The following is a 22,136-nucleotide window of genomic DNA, read 5'->3' as shown; positions in this document are numbered from 1 at the left end:
GTATTTTATGACAAGGCAATCGATCAGTAATGTTGTATGCTTCACAATTTTGACAACTTGTAACTGATATCAAATTAGATGATGTTGCACTTATTAGCCAATTTTTCTATGGATTACAATATGAGGTAAAAAAATTAATGCTCAACTTACCTAATCCTCAAACATTGAGTCAAGCAATTGACTTTGCTGTGAAGTGCGACAATCACCTTTTTGAATTCCGATCTGAGAACCGTACAAGTGGACCTCAACGTTATTATAATTCAATGGCAACACCAACACCTCTTCAACACATATATTCAGAAGTAGAGGATATACAAATTGATGTAATACGTTTCAAATCTCTTACTAAGCAAGAAAAGACTCGTCGTCGTCAAGAAGAATTATGTTTATATTGTGGAGAACCAAAGCACACTCCTCAATATTGTCCAAAGAAATGACGCAATCACAAAATGAGGAGTATGGCTGTGAAAAAAGACAATATGTTGGAAAACGAGTTTGTCCATCTACAATAGAGACCGTGCAGCTGAAACCTTGCACAACATCTAGTAAAGGTCCTATTCTCTCTTCAGAGCCCTCTCCTTATTTTATATTAAATATTATTTTAAAACCTAAACATTACAAAATCTCTGCCTTGTTAGATTCAGGAGTCCCAACGTGTTTTTTAGATGAAAAATTTACTAAAAGACATAGCATATCTTTAGTAAAGAAAACTAAACCTGTTCATGTAGAAGTCATAGATAGTCGTCCATGTCTTTTGGAGATATTACTCATGAAACCCTTCGTATAGAAGTAAACCTGGGCAAGGCCCCTCTAACTTCCTAGGATTTGGCGGTGGAGTCAGGACTGACAAATAGACAGACACACAGACACAGAGAGAGGGAGAGACACACACACAAACACACACACTCTCACTCTCACACACACAGAAAGACATAGGCTCTTTCTTTCTTTCAGAGTTGTCCAAATCATTGTTATTTCTTCGACTTCTGCTACTTTTGCTGCCACTGACGGCGCTTTCCTCGGCCTGCTCTTTTCCTGTCTGTCTCTTCCTCTCCTGACATAGCATAATTTTCATGGAGTTTGGACTGACAGGAAAAGGGGGTTAGTTTGCGTTGCAAGCCAGTACTTGCTGTGGATGCCTGGGCATCCCATTTGCCTTCATTGGCGCCCAACTACCTCAGGCGGCTTCGGATCAGTAAAAACTTATTATTTTTTATTTTATTAGTAGTGATTTTGATAACAATGATAATCACAAATAATAATAGCAGTATTATTTGCTATAGAAGGAAGAATCAATTGGGTTTACTTGGCCTTGATCGGAGGGAACCACAACAGCGGGGGAGATTTCTAAACTAGGATTACTTGGATTGTTTAGCTCCCCTTTTTGTTTAATAAAAGGGAAAATATTTTTAAATTGGGTAATGTAAGAGAGTTACATGGAATGTATAAGTATCCAGAAGGCTGAACTTCAAAGAATTCCTATCCATTCAAATTACCTTGTGCATGCAAATTTGTGGCATTCATCTCATGATGAAACATACATTCATTCATTACCACACACATAAATGTATGTTGGTGAAAGAAAAAACAAGAGCATTCAAAGGCTTGGTTTGAAAGGTCATAGCATATTGTGAAATCCATACCAGTTTGAAAGAGTAAACAAGTGAGGCAACACATTTGAGGTTGTCATTGTGGTTCACAGGCCCAAGGCAATAAATAAATTTGAAGCATAATATTAAAAATAATACTATTCAAGCTCTATTGCAAACATTGTCAATTATATTTTTATGTATATATATATATATATATATACATGAAATGCAATGCAATGCTTTGAAAAACTGAGTGAAATTTTACTTTTAATTTAATGTACATTGACATGTAAATTGGGTTTCCTCAAAGACCTCATTTGAGTACAAAGAAGAATTTGGAGTGTGCAAATATGTTGCTGATAGTAATAATAAAAACAATGTATATATATATATATATATATATATATAAAAAAAACAACAACAAACCCCATTCTATTATGCATTGTACTGATGTGCTCTTCATGGATGGGTGAATGGGTGCAATTCCAGCATCACCCCATCACAACTTGCTCAAGACCATACCCTTCATGCAGCCTGGACTGGCAGGCAGGCAACAAACATCAAATATGGAGATTGGAGCTCCACATGCATCTATCTTCCAAGATGAGTTCCCATTCAGTGGATTAGGAACTGTTATAGAAACAATAATAGAAACAAAGTAAGAAACACATGCATCCCAATGTTGATTTCTAATTTTGTGAGGGTTATTTTGAGTTACTCCTGATGATCAGAGATCAAGTAAGTGTGTACCCCAGCAGGGGGTTACAGGGACAGCAAGCTTTGCCCTTTAGGCATTCTAACTTGAGGAATGTACCCCAACTGTACAAATGATACTAATCTGTTGTTGTTGTTGTTTGATTGTTAGTTTGTGTGAAGGAGTGAATGGTAAAGAAAGCTTTATCAAGTGAATGAGTCACAACACTCTTGTGAACCTCCTCCTCTTCCTCACTCAAGGACTCAGCACTATTTACTCATGGCAGGTTGACATTGAGAAAAATTAACAAAGCTAAACTGAGCTTTTCACCATGCCATGCTAATTGACTTCTCTGTACAACTCGTTTTTTACTAAACAAAAAAAATATACATCCTGACAGCTTTAAAGCTACAACAAATCCAGAAGGTTATACTAGGCTACCAGTATAATTTTTTTTGTGATAATTTACATATCTGATTATGATCATTCTCTGTTATTTGTGTATTATCTCACATGCCAAGAAAAACTTTGTGGCAGTGCAAGACATCTAAATGCTGTAGCAAAAAAGCTGTAGTAGCAGTCAGCAGGTGCACACAAGAACCCCCCCCCCCCCCCCCCCCCCCCCCATTTTGTATACAATCTATGAGCTGAGACACTTCTGCTGCAGAGATTGTGGCAAAGGGCTGCTCAGATAATAAACCCATCCAGGGTCTGATGAATAATTTTAAACTTAGGGTACAACCTCACATAAAGATTGTGCTTGCAGAGCAGGGAAAGGGTCAGATTAAATCAACCGCAGTTTGATGTTGGGATTTGTGAATCTTCAAATTCAACCGTCATTGTAATCATGCAGATCTGCAAACCACACACATGTCCTTTGCCTTTGTTTTGATCACCACAGCATCATTTTCATTTCTTCCAAAATCCCAATTTGTGCCCCCATATCCATTTCCCTATTTAACCAGTTTCCAGATTTTTCAACTACCTTCCCTTCTCCATGTATGGTAATTTTGTTTCTGAGCTTGCACGTGGAAAGGTTTCTAAAACAAATAGTGTCACAATCTATATTTAATGTTGATCATAGTTGATTGATCTGTGTTTTGTTTTTTTTTTAAAAAATTATTTATAATAAAAATAACATGTTTGAGTCAAATCCCTTGGATTTTCCTAGTAGGACAGATCTGTGCAATTGCTCCATAGAGATATGTCCTATTGGCAAATATTGTTCTTTTTATCCCAACTGTAAACCTTCTCCTATTAGCAAATCCAGAGGAGAGGGTTTACAGTTGGGATACTAAGAACAATATTCCTGGAAATGGGCAAGTATTTTACCCTTAAATTATGGAAAGAACAACTCGAGGCTGTTGGTGAGGCTGACAACCTTCCTCCTCACAGAACCTTTTGGTTGGATTTGACCCTATGGAACCATAAAATTCAGGGAGTAGCAGCAGAGAGAGAGAGAGAGAGAGAGAGAGAACCATCCATTCCCTTCCTCAAGAAACTTGGAATTCTGTATTCATGCACTTCGCTGAGAAAAGAGCATACATGAGGGTCAAAAGTCTGAAATTCCTTTGATGGAGCCACAAGATAGTAATGCCAAGTTGGGTGAAAGGTTTTCTGTGGATCCATTCCCACATGATTACCGAACTGTACCATGCTTCACCCCACTGTGGTGCAATTGGTACCAACTCCAAAAATGGCCAAGCTCTTTGTGATGGCTACTCACAGCAAGGATTCAACACCAGCAGGGCAAATATCTGCACCTTGTGGACTCCATACTATAATTGCTCACCAGAGATAAAATGATTTCCATGTGAGGTAGCAAAAATTGCACTCAAGTGTAAATAGCCATCTCCTCAAATACATAGCATACCTCATGCTCCACACTTACATGTGTGCATAGGGATCAAATTCAAATTTAATCATCATTTCAGAATAACACTTTACATGCTTCTATCTAATAGGGAACATTCTTGTTAGCCTGGTCTTCCTGAATTATCTGTGCACGATAAAAACAAAAATAGAAAACGGTTGAAGCACAATCAAATCCCACATGCAAATCAATTGTTGGTGGGAGTGTCTATTAGGTCTCCCTAAACGTTTTTTTTAGGCTGTTGTGAGGACTGATTTTAACCACTTGTCCTTCACTTCCTCCGGCCAGTTGTATTTCTGCATCACAAACCAGTATTCCGTTATTCAACAACCACCATCGTACGATTTATAACGTCTATCCTTGCATATTAAGCCATGAATCCGAAAAAACCTTAGCATAATATTGCTGGACTAAAATTTTCGTCCGACTGATATCACTCAAACTTCATGGGAAGATGCACTTAAATATGTACCTTCAAGTGCTTCGTCAATTCTAGGATGTAATGGTTCTGAATCGATGATTGTGACAATACAATACGTTCGAACTTATGCTTCTCCGGGTGTACCACACGTGCTCGAATTGGACGATCTTCCGATTTTCCCGGTTTTTTATAAACACAGTGATATATTTTCCCTGGTGGAAAAAGGCGTTGGGTATCATCTGTAGTTTTACTCATCTGTAACAGTTGTTTGGACAGGTATACGAGTAAGGCGGCATCAGGCCTGCATTCATGTTTATCCGCTTAGTGACGTTCTCAGGGGAGGGGGGCATACAAAAGAAAAAGGAAAAGAGAAAGAAGAAAAACAATTTGCCTAAGTCGAGCATACTGTAAGATTATCAAGCCCTGCAGTCATAAGCCTTTATCCGCCTGCTGATTTTTGTGTGATTTCTACTCTCATACATCTATATTGCGGACTTCATCGGGAACCTCAGAAGTTGATCTAGCAGTGTGTTAGAAAGCATACTTGAAGATTGAGAGTTTGCAGATAAATTTCTTCACAGCCTGCGTTGAAACTCTTGGTAGAAAGTCGTCCTAGTACACAGCAATCAAGTCAGCAAATATGCTACACAATCCATGAAAGCAACGTTTTCGGGTAGCAATGGAACAATATTGGTTAATTAGGTATGTCTCTCTATGTAAAAACTTAAGCACTAAAAATGAAAATTCTACGAGTTCAATGAGACTCTCATAGTATACAGGTCAGACAAAGAAGTATTTGCAATTCACGTGCTTAGGATTAGGAAAATCCAATTTTTCGTAACAAACTGAGTGTCACCCATCAATCAAAAGATAGAGCCACTGAGAACTCGTACCTGGTATATTACACTAGTGATTGGAAGAGAATACTTGAGCGCAAGATCTAGTGACATCACTCGTGGAGGGGCAATAGCTATGCAGCTAATCAAGTCCGAACTGATGCCTCCAAGCTTCTTTGTGTCGCAGATGAGGAAAAGTGTCAACAAAGAGGCCACCCCGGCTCCAAGTGAATGCCCTACTATTGTCAACCGGTATCTACGCATCATGGCGGAACAACACATGTTAACTACTGATGTTACAGAATCCTCATATTTCTGGAGCATCCGGTTAAAAAGTTAGAACTTTCGGATCACTTCTCATGATCCATCAGACATGACAATCGCTATCTGCTGCATTACATCTTGAAATGTGGTATTCACAAGAAAGGTACATTAGCTTATGGAGCAAAGTTGCCACACCAATACTAAAGCAAATTCTGAATCCACAACCAAGTGCTGAGACAATTCATTTGCAAGTCCTACCCTGGGTTAGCCATAAGTAGCTTCTTCAAGTCTGGTGCTACTTTCTCGACTGCCCATTCAGCAGCCTCTGACATGCCAAAATGCACGTAACCCCCATCAAAAGGCTGCACATGTATTACAAAACATTCGATTACAAATCGAAGAGTCCTTTAATATTCAACCTTGACACAAAGGAAACTTCAAATTCGTTAGGTGACACTTCCTCGGTAATAAACTTTAATCGAATGGGACAGTAATCGTTCTGGTTGTAGGACCTTTTCACCCCTGCGATTATTCAAGAGAACCTTGTAGTCTTCTCGGTGCATGAGGTTGAGACCTCGAATGTACATGCTGACTTCTTGACGTTCTTTATCGACATATATGAAGTACGGAGGGCATGCACCAGGCATTGATGGCCTCTGAAAATCAACGACTCCATTCGGCTCAAACGAAGGATCGTGCTCATTGATGTCTTTTGTCAATCCTTTTTTATCGTTCCCATATGCTCCTAAATTCTGGGGTTAGGAATCAATGTGGGCATACATCAATTACCTTGATTTGCAAGATCTCACCAAGTAACATCCAACTTCACTATGAAGTGAATGAAAAAAGAAAAGACTAAAATGATAACTTATGCCTACTTATTGATGCCTGATGTGAACTCACCTAATATGGCCTCAACGACGTTTGAAGCACACATGATGGAAACAAAAAATAAATAACTGCTGGACTACCTCAGCTGCTAGAAAGATTGTTCTTACAATGGCAAACATGGCACAATGTACCAAGAAAGCGCTTTCTTTTGCATGGAAATACTGAGATCCTCACAGCAAGCGTGGAGCAGTCATGGTGCATACGAGACCCTCTATGAAGTGATGAATAATATGAAAAGGGCGATGAAAGATTACCATGATGATATAGCGAAAGATCCTCTTGACCTCAGCACATGCTACCCTCGGACATCCTTGAGAATCCAGGGAGCCTTGCCAAAAGATACGTGGTGTACGGAACTTTCCATGCACGTCACCGTATATATCATCATCATTCTGAGTCCCAGATGTACCTACACAAATTCATGCAGCGCCTAAAATCTCAAGCGGATAACATTCATGGAGATTCTGGTTTTGAATTTAGTTGGAGAGCGAGGCGCTTCGAAGAACAAAAATGTCAAGAGACAATTTGCTCTGCAATTGGTACGATAAGTCCAACGATGATCAACATATAATGAGTTTGTGCTAAGACTTTGATGTTTCCCGCAAGCCTCATACCAAGTCAAGAGGAAATACATTTCCAAGTAACCTGAAACTAGTTCCAAAACGACGATAAAATATGGCTTACCGGGACCCTCATAAGAGATTTTCGTAATGTTACTAGCTCCCATACCACCTGCCTCATTTCTTCTGCGAAGGTCCTGCTCTCTAGCCTCCTCGTCCTGAAGTCTATGGTCGTCTTCATTCTTCACATTATACCAAACGTTGAATAATCCTCCGTTCAAGTTTTGTGCCATCTTTTTTTGTTGGTCTTTACATACTCCTGGATGCACTGCTAATTCTAGGAAGTTTGTAACTAAGAGAATAAAGGAAAATAGAAGTCTTCTAGATATTGGCTGAAGAATACTGGAAATGTAGTTGTCATTCAAGTATTCGATTCGTTTATCACAAAAAGCGTCAGAAAAAATCCCTCCCCTGCAAGCACGCTATAGAGCGTCAGACCTTGCCCAAGTTTGTCTGACAAGAAAAACTGTGTAAAACACAACATTTATGATAATGATGCCGCAGAGCATTCAAATATTGTGAGAAACATTCACTTGTTATAAGGCATGAAACTACCCCTCTGAAGGCAATCGGCAAAAATCTGAGCACAGTCTACTCCTATGATCGTTATTGCAACTGTTAGTTAACTCTATTTTATTTTGAATCGGTTCATAACTTTCTTCAGGCAGTACTCTGCATCCATACACGCTGGCTCGCATCTCATGAATCAAAGAAGCCACGAGATGGCGACAGTCCTCCCTGCATTTCTCTTCGAGAACTTGACCATTTGTGCAATATCTTCTCATAAGCAGCTCTTGCTCATATTCAGAAAGAAACCAGCACAAGCGGTTCTTGTTCTGCTAAGATCAAGGTGCTCAGATTTAACAACCCTCTAATCTCATGGTAATCAAGAACCCCAGAAGATAACTAATTATTTACATTAGACTCCACACGAACCTATTCATACCCTGAGGATGCTACCAAAACTTGAAAAGCGTTCTCAAGATGCAAGCCCAACAGTCGAGGTTGTGGGTACAAATATTGTGAAGATATCAATAGACTTTCTACAAGAAAATTACTCGCTTGCAAGTATTTACTACCTTCGCGAATTATTCAGTCACCGGCAACCAGTATTCCCGAAAACGTGAGTGTCCCATTCTAAAATGTTACTGACTTCGATCTCGGTAACGTAGACTGCGATAGAATTGGAATTCTTCTCTGTGTGAAAATTTACTTCCGTTGCGAGTACACATACATGGATCAGATAACGTCGGATAACGCGTTAGCAAAGGTGAAAAACAAATATACTGTTTACTGCTGACACTGCCGACGACTCATCAACAACTTCGAATTCAAAGAGACAATTGATACTCTATGTGGTTTTTTTAAGCCTTTCTTTTTTCAACTGGATAGAAATAAACTAACAAACAAATCTTTAGCTCAATATCCAATTAAATGGCCATGGATAATCATGAAGTGCCTCAAAATTGCGTAGAGTAACAATATTGCGAACAATTTTTCCTGCCAACTCTGCCATGCTTGTCGAGTGAAATTGAATTGTGAGTTTACCTGGCAGCAAATAGTTCCAGCAAACAATTCCTACGAAAAGCAGTTCTAGAAAAGGGCAGCTGAACTCGTCTACTCAGAAAACCCCCTGCAGTTTTTAAGTATCCATCATTCAATTCTGCGATTCACTCCACACATACCGCTTCTAGCAATGTTGCATCGAGTCAAGATCTTTTTGACAGTAAGCACTACGGAAATGAGCCGTTGACCTCCGCGTGCTTTTAAATCAGTCAAAAAATAATTCAAAGAATAACAACTCTTTTGTAATACCTCAAAACCAACAACGCTTCAGAACAGAAAATTTGACCAACCCCAGCGCAAGATAAATGTCTGTTACTACTTAAACTCTTCCTTAAGCTAAAAATCTTTGCCCAATTCTCTCGACTGACACGATACAAATCTTAAAAATAGGAGAGCAATCTTTCACATCCAGACTTGATCAATTCAGTCGCAAAATCCATCTCTCAAAACCATCTCCCGTTCACAACAGTACTTTACCTCTTCTTTATCAAGCTCTAGCAATTCAACCGCCTCGCACCTTGCACCTTGCCAATGCCACAACCCTCACCAAGTGAAAGAAAATTTCAAAGTCCGATCAACCATACTCTCAGCTCCTCCACCACCGCCACACTCCGCGGCAATCCACCGGAAAGAAATCCACATCAACCCTCTGGCTATCGCCGCAACGACCAAGACGCAATGGCGCCGGCTGCAGAGTACTTTCATTGGTACTCTAAACCTTCCAAGCATATTCGCACAGAAAAATCAAAGTTACAGAGAAAGAAATCCATATACTAAATTCAGCATAATACCTGGTCTCGGTTGTAACACAATCAGCAGCGAAGGGGGGGCTTTCAGAGGTGGCAGTGGCCTCGACTCGTCAGCAAACAATGGCGTTCCATTAGGAGAGGCGAGTCCATCGCAGAGCGGGAGAAGGAATTGGGCACGGAAGAGAGGAGCTCCGAGGGAGGGAAGGGAAGGGAAGGGAGAGAGCAAGAGAAAAGGGTGTGGAGGAGGAGGAGCTGCATACGCTAAGGAGGACCATGGAAATGACCACAGGGCTTTCATGGGACGACAATTGGGGGGGGGGGTGGGGGGGGGGGATGGACTGAACTGAGGAAGACAGTGAGGGAGAAAGGGAGGAGGACGGAAGAGATGGATGGATGGATGATTACATCCACACATCCATTCATCCACCTTTCCAATTCCGTGTTGTTGTTGTTGTTGTTGGTATGTATGTATTCTTTTTCACACTGGTGGCCACCTTCTCGCTCGCCCCTACCCTGGTTTCGCGTGAGGGTCCATACCCCCCCAGTTTTAATGACACCTACCACCCGAAAGGCTAACTCCCATCGCCTTGGCCTGCGCCTTCTCACAAGGACAGGGTGGTGACGCGGCTGCCGATGTGGAAGCTGTCCCTCGGCACCCGTAGGACGACACCTCCTCACCTCCTGGTCTTTTTCATGGGTGGCTGCCATGTCAGCGGGTGCCAGCTGGGAGGAGATCCTCAGGCAACGCGGTAGTGGGAGGAGAGGCAGAACATCCGAGCTGGACATTCGGGTGGCGGACGCATGAACGGGCAAGTCATTAGATGGATGAGGGGCTAAGCGTGGATGGACGGATGTATTGTTGACGGACCATTGAATGAACCGCACGGAGTTCCTCAATTTAAGATTTATTGCAAAATAGTGAAATTTGTGTAGGGGTTCTCGAACTGGAAATTTAAGATGTGTCATTGAAGACTCTTTTCTAACATTAATAAAAATAAAAAGTAGTTCAAAATATCTTCTCATCTTCATAAATATGTTACCTGTTTGCTACTGCATGAATATGACAATAATATTTTCTATCATATGTATAAGCATTTATTGATGCATTGATGTAACAAATATTAAATTTTTGATAAATGGAAGGTCGAAAAGCAAGTTTATATTGTAGTCAAAATTTGTGGACTACCATTGTATCAATAAAAGATTAGTTTTTATGGATTTTGCTACATGGTAAAAGTATGATATATTAATATATGTGTGTGTGTATATATATATATATATATATATGTGTGTGTGTTAGAGCTAAGATATGATTTATGATACTTTAAAAAATTGAGCAAGTTGTAGTATCTATCATTGAGATAAAGTTTTTAATCTAGTATTATGATTTAGTTATGCAAAAAAAATATTGTTATGAACCAAGGTTTAACAATCTTGAAGAACTCTATATTGGTAATATTTGATAATTAAAATATTTTATAACTACTTTTAATACAATAGTAGGATTTGCACAATCTATAGTATGTATGACATTTTGGTATTTAATTGCATGATAAAAGATAGGCTTAAGCTACAAATACATCTCAAGTTTCTATACATAAATCCATTATGTCTATATATACATCTAAAGCTTTTGATTGGCTCATTGACATTTTTTTTTTTTTTTTTTTTTTTTTTTTTTTTTTAATCTCTTGGCACATGTTCCAATCCAAGCAAAAACACATGCCAGAAGAAAAGAAGTGACATATGATGAAGTATTGGAAATTGTTGGGATGGAAAAGCTATTCTAGCTGGGGCCTAAGGAAGGACTTACTCTTATGAATAATATTCCAATTAGATCAGCTTTGAAATCCATTATCTACTTTGGAGCAAATATGTTGGTCATGATGGTTGAAGTTTTGAGCATGTTTTTTTATTAGGTAATATAAGGAAAGCCAAAGATTATATATCCATTGATGCATAAATTGAAACATCATCTTTGAGAAATGGAGGCTGTGGCAATGATAGAATGGATACTAGATAGAAACTCCTACATAAAAGCCATTGTAGAAATATATACCATAAATTTGTTAAATAAGTCCAAAAAAGATTACTATGCATTACAAACCATCTAGTAGTGGCTTAAACTCTATATTGAAACAATCTAAATAACAATACATTTTATTCACAAAAAAATCAACTTTATAATTAATAATCTTTTAATTTATAATAATATCAAAATTTGGTTTCAGTTGACAAGGTTGGACAATAACAAGAACAAGAATGAAAGTACAAAAAGTATATTGATTTTATATTTCTTATTATTATTTAGACCCTTGTTTAAGTAAAATAAATTATATGTTAAATAAATCATCCTAAAACTTTCTTAATAGTATGATCTCATTTTTATAATATCATTTGTTTAAATAGATGAATAAATCTTAGTAGTTTGGTAATAACAAATGATATCTTTTGACCCTTCAAGGCACCATAACAATATAACTTCTTGTATTTAACATTATTAAACTATCAATAAAAACAAGTGAGTGATTTTGATTTTTTGTAATATGTTATCAAAGCAACACTAAAAGTAGCAAGTAAATGTACTTGTGAGCATTGCTTTTTGATCAAATTTTCTATATTTCATTAGAACAAAATTTGTAGTAGAGAATCTTAATGATAAAGCTTTGCTTCCATAATCTAGATCATTTCTCTAATATTTATTATGTAGAAAATTATGACTAAAGAACAAACTTCTATAATTGTAATAAGAGCAACAAAGAAGCAAAAAAAATTTAAATTATAATGTATAGAAGCTTAAGATGAGAGTAAGTCTCAAGCAAAAAAACTTATGGGATCTTGTCACGGATATACATAGGTAATCTAATAAATACCTATATGATTATATAGAAGTAGATAAAATTAGATAAAATTAAGCTAATTTCATAATATCTTCTAGAGAAGCTTCTTGGAAGCTTTATAAATCGTACTTCGATTTTACGTGTATTTGTAATTAATTAGTAGATTAGAAATTTAGTCAACAAGTTAACCACATGTTGGTAGCTTGTAGAATAAGCTAACCATGTGGTATACATATAGAAAACTTATCTTGTAAGTTAAGATACTTGTCTTGCAAAGTCAACATGTTTTGGAGGTCCTATAAGACATTACTACAAAGCTCCTAGTTAAAAGTATATTTGGAGGTAAGAGAGAAGCCTTCTTCACTCTTGTCAATGTCTTTCTAGTCTTTAGTCTTATTTCAAGACTTTTTGATCTTTTTGTTTTTGGCAATAGCTATTTTAGTTCAATATTATATCATCTTTGATTGACTTTCTAGTTTCTTTCAATGACTTAAGAGTATATTGAGGATTTTCTCTCTTTGAAACTCATGTCTTTGATAATTTGATAAGAGTACTAACTTAATGTTTCTATCTTGTTTTAGAAGTGAATGGATTATTCGACTTCGATTGTTGTATTTTGAAGGTTGTAGAATGTCCACCTTGAAATAAAAAATATTATTTTTTAGCACTAATTTTTTCCTTAAAGAGTAGATTATTCTTTTTTGTGAAAATTTTCATTTGATATTAGAGATTATAGATGATCTTTCTTTAATTTAATTTTTTAAATTTGTTTGAATTATCTATAAAGAAGGAAAGATTATGGATGCTACTTTCAATAAAAATGAGAATAGATTTACAATTATTGTAGATCTTCATGAGCTTGATAATATTATAAGAGTGGAAATCTCATGTATTTCTAATATAAATCATGGAGGTACCATGCCTACACCTATGGAAGAAGTTCAGTGTTTGCAGCAAGAAGTTGTACATTTGTGGGAAGCAAGTAGATTCACCTTGAAACCAAATTTAGAGAATTTTTCTTCGATAAGTATAATGGAGACAAGGATTAATATGCTTCAGAATTTTGATAGAATAAGATCAAAATTTCAAAGATTTTTGTAATAAGTGAAGCTCTATCTAAGGTTGTATTCTTTCTAATATCTTGACGGATTTATTCAATTTGGATTCATAGGCATACTTCTATTAGGAAGCACTCTTTTTTGGTTTGCACTTTTAATGGAAAAAGATTTGTAATTCTTTTATGATTTAAATTCATTCCTAGAAGTGTTTACAACCATATTTGAAGAAAATGATGGAAACAAATAGAAAAGACTAAGGTCTTATTTTTATGAAAAAGATCACGATCAGTTATAATATATGCTACTAAATTCCAAAATATTGCTTGCAATATAAACTAGAATGATAAAGCCCTTATCAATCAATTTTGATATGGATTGAAGGATAATGTCAAAGATTTATTATTAATAATATCAAAGGTATAATCTTTAAAATAATTTATTGCTCAAGCCATTATATGCAATAATTGATTATTTAAAAGATGTCAAGAATAAGAAATTAACTACAGAGGAATAAGTCAAATAATGACGAGAGCTCCCAAGTTTTTAGAAACTCATTAATCAAAGCTAGAACCAATGCAAATTGATATGATATATTTTAAATCTCTCACACAATAGAAAAATACTCAACAATATCAAGAAGGCTTATACTTATATTGTGGAGAAGCTAAATACAATACACAATATTATTCAAAGAAATAATGCAACCACAAAATGAGAAGAATGGTTGCCAAAGAAGATGAGGTGTTGAAAAATAAGTTTTTCCAACTACAATAGGGACCATGTAGCTCAAATCTCAAATAACTCTTAATAAAGGTCATATTCTTTTCTCATATCTTTTACCTTGTTTTACAATAGAAGTTTATTTAGGACCAAAAAATCACAAAGTCTTAGCTTTGTTAGATTCAAGAACCTCACCTTGTTTTATAGACAAAGATTTTATCAAAAAACAAGAAATATCATTAGTCAAAAAAACTAAACATGTATGTGTAGAAGTCATAGATGGTCATTTGTTATCTTTTGGAGATGTTATGCATAAGACTGTTCTTTTAGATATAGAAATTAAAGATCATAATAGTATAATAATATTTAATGTAATAAGATCTCTATATAATTTGATTATTTTAGAATTATCTTGATTAAAAAAGTACAATCCTCAAATAGATTGGATTTCTTATAACCTTAATTTTTTTGATAGTTTAATCTAAAATTTTGTTAGTCAACTAGAAATATATAACTCTAATACATACAAATTATAACAAGTTATAGATAAGATAGTTGTATTACTAACTCATAAGGATAGATAGTTAAAACAATGTTTGAGAAGTTATGGAAGTTTTTAGAATTGAAGTTAGATTTATGGACTAGATAGGATCCACCATGGAATATTTTAGAAAGAATTTAGGACAATTATATAGGTGAGGTCTATCATGGAACCTTCTAGAAAAAGTTTAGGGAAGTTATCTGGGTAGGATCTACTATGGAACCTTCTAGAAAAAACTTAGGACGGTTATCTAGGTAGGATCTACCATACAATCTTTTAGAAGGAGTTTAAGGTAGTTATCTAAATAAGATCTATGATCTAGGAACATTTAAATATGACTAATTATCTCAAAAATCCAAGATCCTTGCAATCCACAATAATATAAGATTTCTTCATAAAATAAGACAAAACAAACTAGAACAAAACTGAACAAAACTAAACAGAATAGAACATAAAAGAAAAAATTGAGCAAATAAAAAGAAAATAGAATAGATTTAAATAAAAATATGTAGAAGCAAATTATACCAAGAGAAAGGATTTGAAGCTATACCTAACCAGATATCCCAAAAAGCCCTGGCCATTCCTATTTATACCTTGTTCTACCACCTTAGACTTTCTAGAATGTTTTTAGATGGTAGGCCCTATTTAAATAACTACATTAAATTTCTTATCTAGAAGATTCTATAGAGGGCTCCACCTAAATAACTGCTCTAAATCCTTTCTAAAATATTCTACAATAGATCATTGTGGTTATCATTTTACTTATTCTACAAATTTCTTTCAGAATAAATCTATAGAGAGAGATTTGAACATAGGAAAAGACTATCATAAGAGCTTACAAGTTAGGATCATACAATTAATCATAATCTGAACCATTAAAATACCAAGAAATACTATAATGCTTTCTCCTAGTAATAATATTTCTTCATCAATTAATAATAATAATGTGTAATCTTGTACTTTCAAAAGACCATTCAAAACACATAAATTCCATCCAATAGCAAAAATAATAGACTTCACTCTAATCAATCTAGATTTACATAATTAATATAATTACAATTTTTTTTTGTCGAAACACATACAATTTTTAATAAACAAGAACCATAATCTTCCATCTATAATCAATCTTCTAGTAACTTCTTATATAATTCAATCACACAGTACTCTAATTATATAATCAATAACTTATAAATCAATCTCTAATTTATTCCATAGATTCACTTCTCAATATTCAAAAACTATCTATTATTCTTCAACAACAAAGAAACAAAGAGGTAGCTCCAAGCTTACCTTGGCTCATGACTATCACAATCTGGCCCTTATTATATCTTTTTCAACTTACTTATGCTTTACTTCTGAAATTCTAGATTCTAACTGTCATTCCTTATTTAATCATTTTTCACAACTAATTCAATCATCTGTCCTACTGAATTGACTATCCTAGGAATGATTAATCTATTTTATCAATATCTTATAAAATCAAATTTCTACCCCTTCTACATAGCTCCACTCCTAACTGTGTAATATCCTTGTAAATACAAAATTATTACATATCTAAAAAAAACTAAACAAAACTCTATCAAATTGTTATCCCTCTGGTCCACCCAATTAATCAACTATCGCATTATTTATTGTTGGTTCCTCCAATTTTGGTTCCACCAATTTTGATTCCAAATATAAACTTTCATTATCCTCTAATCTTTCTATTGGCTCTTTCATCAACTGCATTGAAAGGTCTTCATTGTACTCTCCCAATTCACAGACTTGAGCCTCCAATTTCACAATTTGGACATCCATCAATTCCAATTAGTACTTATGTGAATCATCCATTTTAGAACTTCCAAAATTGACATCATTGCTACTTATAACTGACCAATATTGACTAAATTATTTGCTAATTTTGTCACCTCAGCGTTCAATGCCTCAATTTCTACCCTTAACCACTTCGTTTCATATCTGTATTCGTCACTCAATACTATTTTTTTTTTGTACCAAGAACTCTGCCTTTTTCTGTTCCACTTGCAATTGGTACCTGACTTTCTCCCGTTCTAAATCCCATGTCTGGCGATTTTTGAGCAATTTATTCTATTGACCTTTCACAATCTTTAAGATGTGTTCTTTTTCTTTTGTCTAAGCTTTCTGTAAAAACTTCCATTCCAATGTCAACTTGGACTCTGCATTCACCTAGATGATATATTCTTTCTTTGCAATTCTTTAGTTTTGCTCTGATATCACCTTTTTGCTTGTCTCTAATTCCTATTCGATACTACCCTTTGCATCCAATGCTCGTATTATGCAATGTATTTACAAAATATACTTCAATAAAACATTCTTAAGATGTATGCCTTCCGATAGTTGGCCTTGTAGAAATGCCAATTGATTTATATCTAACAAAATCAGGACTTTATTCTCCTCTTCTTCTGTCAAACAAATCGGAGCCGGTTTTGGTGTAACTTTTGGAACTGCCTCCTGTACCAATGTACGACTGGATTTCCTAATTTTATGTATTACATCCATTGAATTGGCAGTGAGTGCTAATAAATTCCATTCATCTTCTTGAGGCACTAGCAAGGATACATTTCTCTCTACTACTGGCATTGCTTAATTCAATATAAATGCAATCACAGCATACACATAGTTAAAACAGAGAAACACTATAAACTTCCTTATTTTTTGCTTAGCTCCCATTTTTGCATGAATATAGGTTGCTACATAAGCTTTCCAATTGAACACCATACTATCAAGCATCCCTATTGTTGCAAATATTAATCGTCTTGACATATACATATTGTGTCGATATAATCCTAAATGCCTCAATACAAAGTACATCCATTCCATGAGCTCTAATGTAATTGTCTTAGTTGTCCGCCAACCTTGATTCTTCTCAAATGATGATATTCCTTTTTTGAAAAATGTTCCTAGGTTAAAATTGCTTGAGTCCATTGCTTCCATTGTAAGCTTTCCAATTGAAAGATACAACACTTTTTCTAGGATCTTTTCATCAATATCGATAATGTACCCTTGTACTATGCTCGATTCATCCTCTAGGTCATAGTTTGCAATTTATTCTTTCACTAATGCCACATTAATTGATGGCAAGCTATCTGACTTTCTCAAAAACTGAAATATTTGTGCATTTCAAAAATCTCATATTTTTCTTAGCGTCTAGCAGATCTCCAATTTCAGCTGTATCTACATCCTAGTCCACCTATACTAATAAGTATAGCCCCAAGAAAAAAAATTGAAATCCGTCCCAAATTTTAAGTATAATACAGTCGTAATTGATGCCCGTTAATACATGTATTGAATTGATGGCCCATAAAATCTTCTAATTAGACTGACCTATTAAAAAATCCTTCAACCACTCAATATGGACCATGCCATCGGACTTAAAATTTTTTTAGAAAAGTATTAAGATGACTATCATAAAGCAAGACCAAATCATTGGACATAAAACTCTTAAGTCGCAGTTTACTATCGTAGTAACTCTTCCATCGTTTTTGGATAGCTTCCATTGTTAAAAGAGCAATAGCCCGAATTTCATCCAATTCTTTCAATTTTACCAACTAGTAGTGTATGGACTCTTTATCATTGAGTTATTTATCCACTATGATCCATAAACATTGGACTTCCAGTTCGATAGGTAAGAGTACTTCTTGCTCGTAAATGAATTTGAACAGGTTGGAATTGGTTGTTACTTTATACATTGTATGATATGCCCATAAGGCTGCAAATAATTTGGTATCCCAATCTCTGCTAACCTCCAAAATACTCTTAGTTAATATCTTACATAAAATACTATTGATCTTTTCTATTTATCCATTGCTCTAAGATGATATGGAGTTATTTTTCTATGCTTGATCTTGTAAATATCTGTCAAAGCTGTAATTGTAGAATTAATGAAATGGATTCTTCAATTACTAATCAATTCTTTAGGACATCCAAATCGAGTAATAATATTCTTGTACAGAAAAGTGGCAATAGTGTTTGCATTATCATATTGTATTGCAATAGCCTTTGCCCATTTGATTACATAGTCCATGGTGACTAAAATATACCGCTTATGTCTATATCACCATGCTGGTGTAATTGGTCCAACGAAATCAATTCTCCATTTTTTAAATGGTGCTTGGGCCAAAATTGGTACTAACGGCATAGCAGAAGTGCTAGTTGGTTGACCAATCCTTTGACTTGGATCACAGTAGCAAACATATTGGTGTACATTTGAAAATATTTTTGGCCACCAATATCCAACCAATAAAGCTTTTCAAGCAGTACTATCACTGATAAAATACCCACTACAACTATCTAAGTGACTACTGTCTAATATCGACTATACTCCACTTTGAAAGATACAGCATTATAAAATACCATTATTTCTTTGCTTATACAAAGCATCACCAATCATTGTACACGGTGTACTTTTCAAAATTAAGTGTTTCTTAAACTTCTCACTAAATGCAGATGAAAATGTTTGGAATATCAAAAATTGAATTATTTCACTATATTTTGATGAAATCACATCCAGAGAAAATAAATTAGCATATAAAAATGTATCACAAACATGTTCATTGCTCAGGATATTGGACAACCGAGATAAATGGTTAGCATTCACATGATTCTTCTCAAGTCTTACGATAATAGTAAAATTGAATTCATGTAGTAATAATATCCATCTGGCAATATGTCCACTCAACTGAGGCTTATTAATCATGTATTTTAGGGCATCATGATCCATATAAAATACAAATGGATAACCCAACAAATAATACCAAAATTTTTGAATTGAATATATCATGCCCAAAGCTTTCTACTCAGTAGTAGTGTAATTTTGTTCGACAGCCACCAATTGTCGACTGTCATAATATATTGGATGATCTATTTTCTTTTCATCCTTTTGACTTAACACAAATCCAATAGCAACATTGGATGCATCAACATACACATGAAATGGCTTTGTCCAAGAAAGAGCGACCAATACTAGTGCAGATATTAATTTTTGCTTTAATTCTTCAAATGCCACTATACACTCCTTGATCCAAACTGGACTGGTGCCATCCGACAGTGGTTTCTTTAAAAGATTAGTCAGAGGTTGATGGAAGATTACAAATGAATGAATAAATTGTCAATAATAATTGACATGGCCAACAAAATCGCAAACACCCAACACTATCTCTGGTCTTGACAAGTTCATTATGTGCTGAATTTTATCTAAATCAGTGGCAATATCGTGTTTGGAGACTATGTGTTTCAAGAATTTTTCGGACGGAACACTAAATGGATATTTATCAGACTTCAATAATATTTTGAATATAGTACATTGATCCAAATATTTACTTAGGTATTTCAAATGATCCTATTTTATACTGAAAGTATAAAAGTCATCTAAAAATATCTCCATAAATATTTATAAATAATCCTAAAATGCCTGAGTTATCACTTGCTGAAATGTAGCTGGAGCATTACATAATCGAAAAGGCATAACGTGATAAGCAAATGTTCTCTAGTCCATAGTGAAAGTAGTCTTTAGCTGATCTTTTTTTATAATTTTAACTTAATTATAATCAAAAAATCCATCTATGAAAGAATTACATTCATGCCCTGCTATGACAACCAATATACTATCCATAAAAAGTAATAGAAAGTAATCTTTCTTGGTAGACGCATTTAATTTTTGGAAGTCCTGATAAATTTTGATTTTTCCATTTTTCTTTGACACCATCATGATTGGAGAAACCCATTCACTATTCGGTACGAGATAAATAAAACCAACCTCAATAAGCTTGTCTATTTCTTCTTTCACTATTAGGGAATATTTTGGATTAAGTCAATGTTGTCTCTGATGGAAAAATTTAGGATTCTCCTCCAAAATGATCCAATGCTCGGAGATTTTCACGAGGATAGCTTTCAAATCAGCATAAGTTCAAGCAAAAGTGGATTTATAGTGAATGAAAAATTCTTTCTAACATGTCAACTCTTGATCTTGAATATCTTTATAAATTTTATTTATCCAAAGCATTTCATTTGTTGCCAAGTTAATAATTTGATATCAAGGTTCAGATGCCTTTTCCTGTTTCAACTCCCTTGTTGGTTCTGATTCATTCACCGAGTGTAACATAATAGAAGTATTCAATTATGAATCCAATGTACTGATCTAGTGCACATCATGCTCGATCATCTAATTTGTAATAACATGATCAAAATTTTCTATATTAGGTAGATATATCAAATATTCTCTCGGTCCTTTATATTGATACACTATCCCATGGTGCTGAGTTGTCTTGAAAGAAGTTCCCTCTTGTGATATGATGATGCCTTCATCAGAAATGAGTTCATTGTCAGATGTCAATTCAGATGCTAGTATTTGAAGTTCTTCATAATAGTGTATTAGATACATTTATAACACCATCTTGTCGTTGCTTTTTTCAATTGTCAAAGTACCATTTATCATGGACATATATATTTATCTCAATAGTTACTTATATGATTAAGTAGAAGCAGGTAAAATAGAATAATTTTATAAAGTCTTCTAGACGAGCTTCCTAGAAGCTTCATAGATGTAATTTTGACTTTAGATGTGTTCGTAGGTTAGAAACTTGGCTAAAAAGCTAATCATGTATTGGTAGCTTGTAGAACAAGTTACCTTCATGTAGTAGCTTGTGGAACAAGCCAATGATGTCGTGCATACATAGATAACTTCCCTTGCAAGATAAGACATGTGGTTAACAAAGTCAACACATGTTGGAGGTCTTATAAAACATCACCACGTGACTCTTAGTTAGATAGTATATATGGAGGCAAGAATGAAGCCTTCTTCACTCTTGTTAACGCCTTTCTAGTCTTAGTCTTGTTTCAAGACTTTCTAGTCTTCTTGTTTTTGGCAATAGCCATTTTAGTTAATATTACATCACCTTTTGAGTGACTTTCTAGTTCTTTTCAATGATAGAAGAGTGTATTGAGGATTCCCTTTCTTCGAGATTCATGTCCTTGACAGTTTAATAAGAATGCTAACATATTATTTTTGTCTTGTTCTAAAAGTGAGTGGATTACCCCACTTCTATTATTGTATTTTAAAGGTTGCAGACTATCCACCTTTAAACAAAAAATCTTGTTTTTTAACACTGATCTTTTAATTAAAGAAAGTCAATTATCTCTCTTTGTGGAATTTATTTTTAGAGATTGCGGTGTTGGGATAGAGAGAATTTGCCTCAAGAAAATGCTGGGCTTCTGGCTGTCACTAATTATTCAATCAAGCTTAAAAATAAGGAAAGCCCCAAGTTTATATATAATTTTTCTCTTTTTAAGTAATTACACCAAATACACAATCCTCAAGTAACCCACAACTTTCAAAATATGATAAAATCTTCTAAATCCTTGTTTATTCTTATGAGGAGATTTTTCCGAACTTCAATACCTCATATCTCTTAATCCCACCGTCCAAAAAAACTCTTATTTTACATGAGGTACTGAT

The 22,136-nt window shown here is 34.9% G+C and overlaps 1 protein-coding gene across 8 annotated transcripts; it reads right to left on the bottom strand.

The window, feature by feature from the left end:
- Positions 1–4,139: 4,139 nt before the first annotated feature.
- Positions 4,140–9,823, bottom strand: LOC112275863 (uncharacterized). Of its 8 annotated transcripts, none has more exons than XM_090246610.1 (11): positions 9,549–9,773; positions 9,235–9,299; positions 8,740–8,824; positions 7,256–7,602; positions 6,826–6,980; positions 6,193–6,432; positions 5,939–6,042; positions 5,474–5,672; positions 5,125–5,192; positions 4,632–4,881; positions 4,140–4,455 (listed from the first exon to the last, which is right to left on the bottom strand). In XM_090246610.1, exons 4-11 carry the CDS (start codon positions 7,422–7,424, stop codon positions 4,393–4,395), a joined length of 1,248 nt encoding a protein of 415 aa, XP_090102736.1. In that variant the 5' UTR covers positions 7,425–7,602; positions 8,740–8,824; positions 9,235–9,299; positions 9,549–9,773; the 3' UTR covers positions 4,140–4,392. The 8 variants fall into 8 exon arrangements, with proteins under 8 accessions (XP_090102736.1, XP_090102735.1, XP_090102731.1 ...); XM_090246609.1 differs by having other exon boundaries at positions 8,271–8,824; positions 9,235–9,281; XM_090246605.1 differs by lacking the exon at positions 8,740–8,824 and having other exon boundaries at positions 9,235–9,445.
- Positions 9,824–22,136: the final 12,313 nt, after the last annotated feature.

This window comes from Physcomitrium patens, chromosome 23 (assembly GCF_059467195.1).
Source record: "Physcomitrium patens ecotype Gransden chromosome 23, ASM5946719v1, whole genome shotgun sequence".
In the NCBI taxonomy this organism is placed as follows: Eukaryota; Viridiplantae; Streptophyta; class Bryopsida; order Funariales; family Funariaceae; genus Physcomitrium; species Physcomitrium patens.
This window is presented reverse-complemented; position numbering and strand designations above follow the sequence as displayed.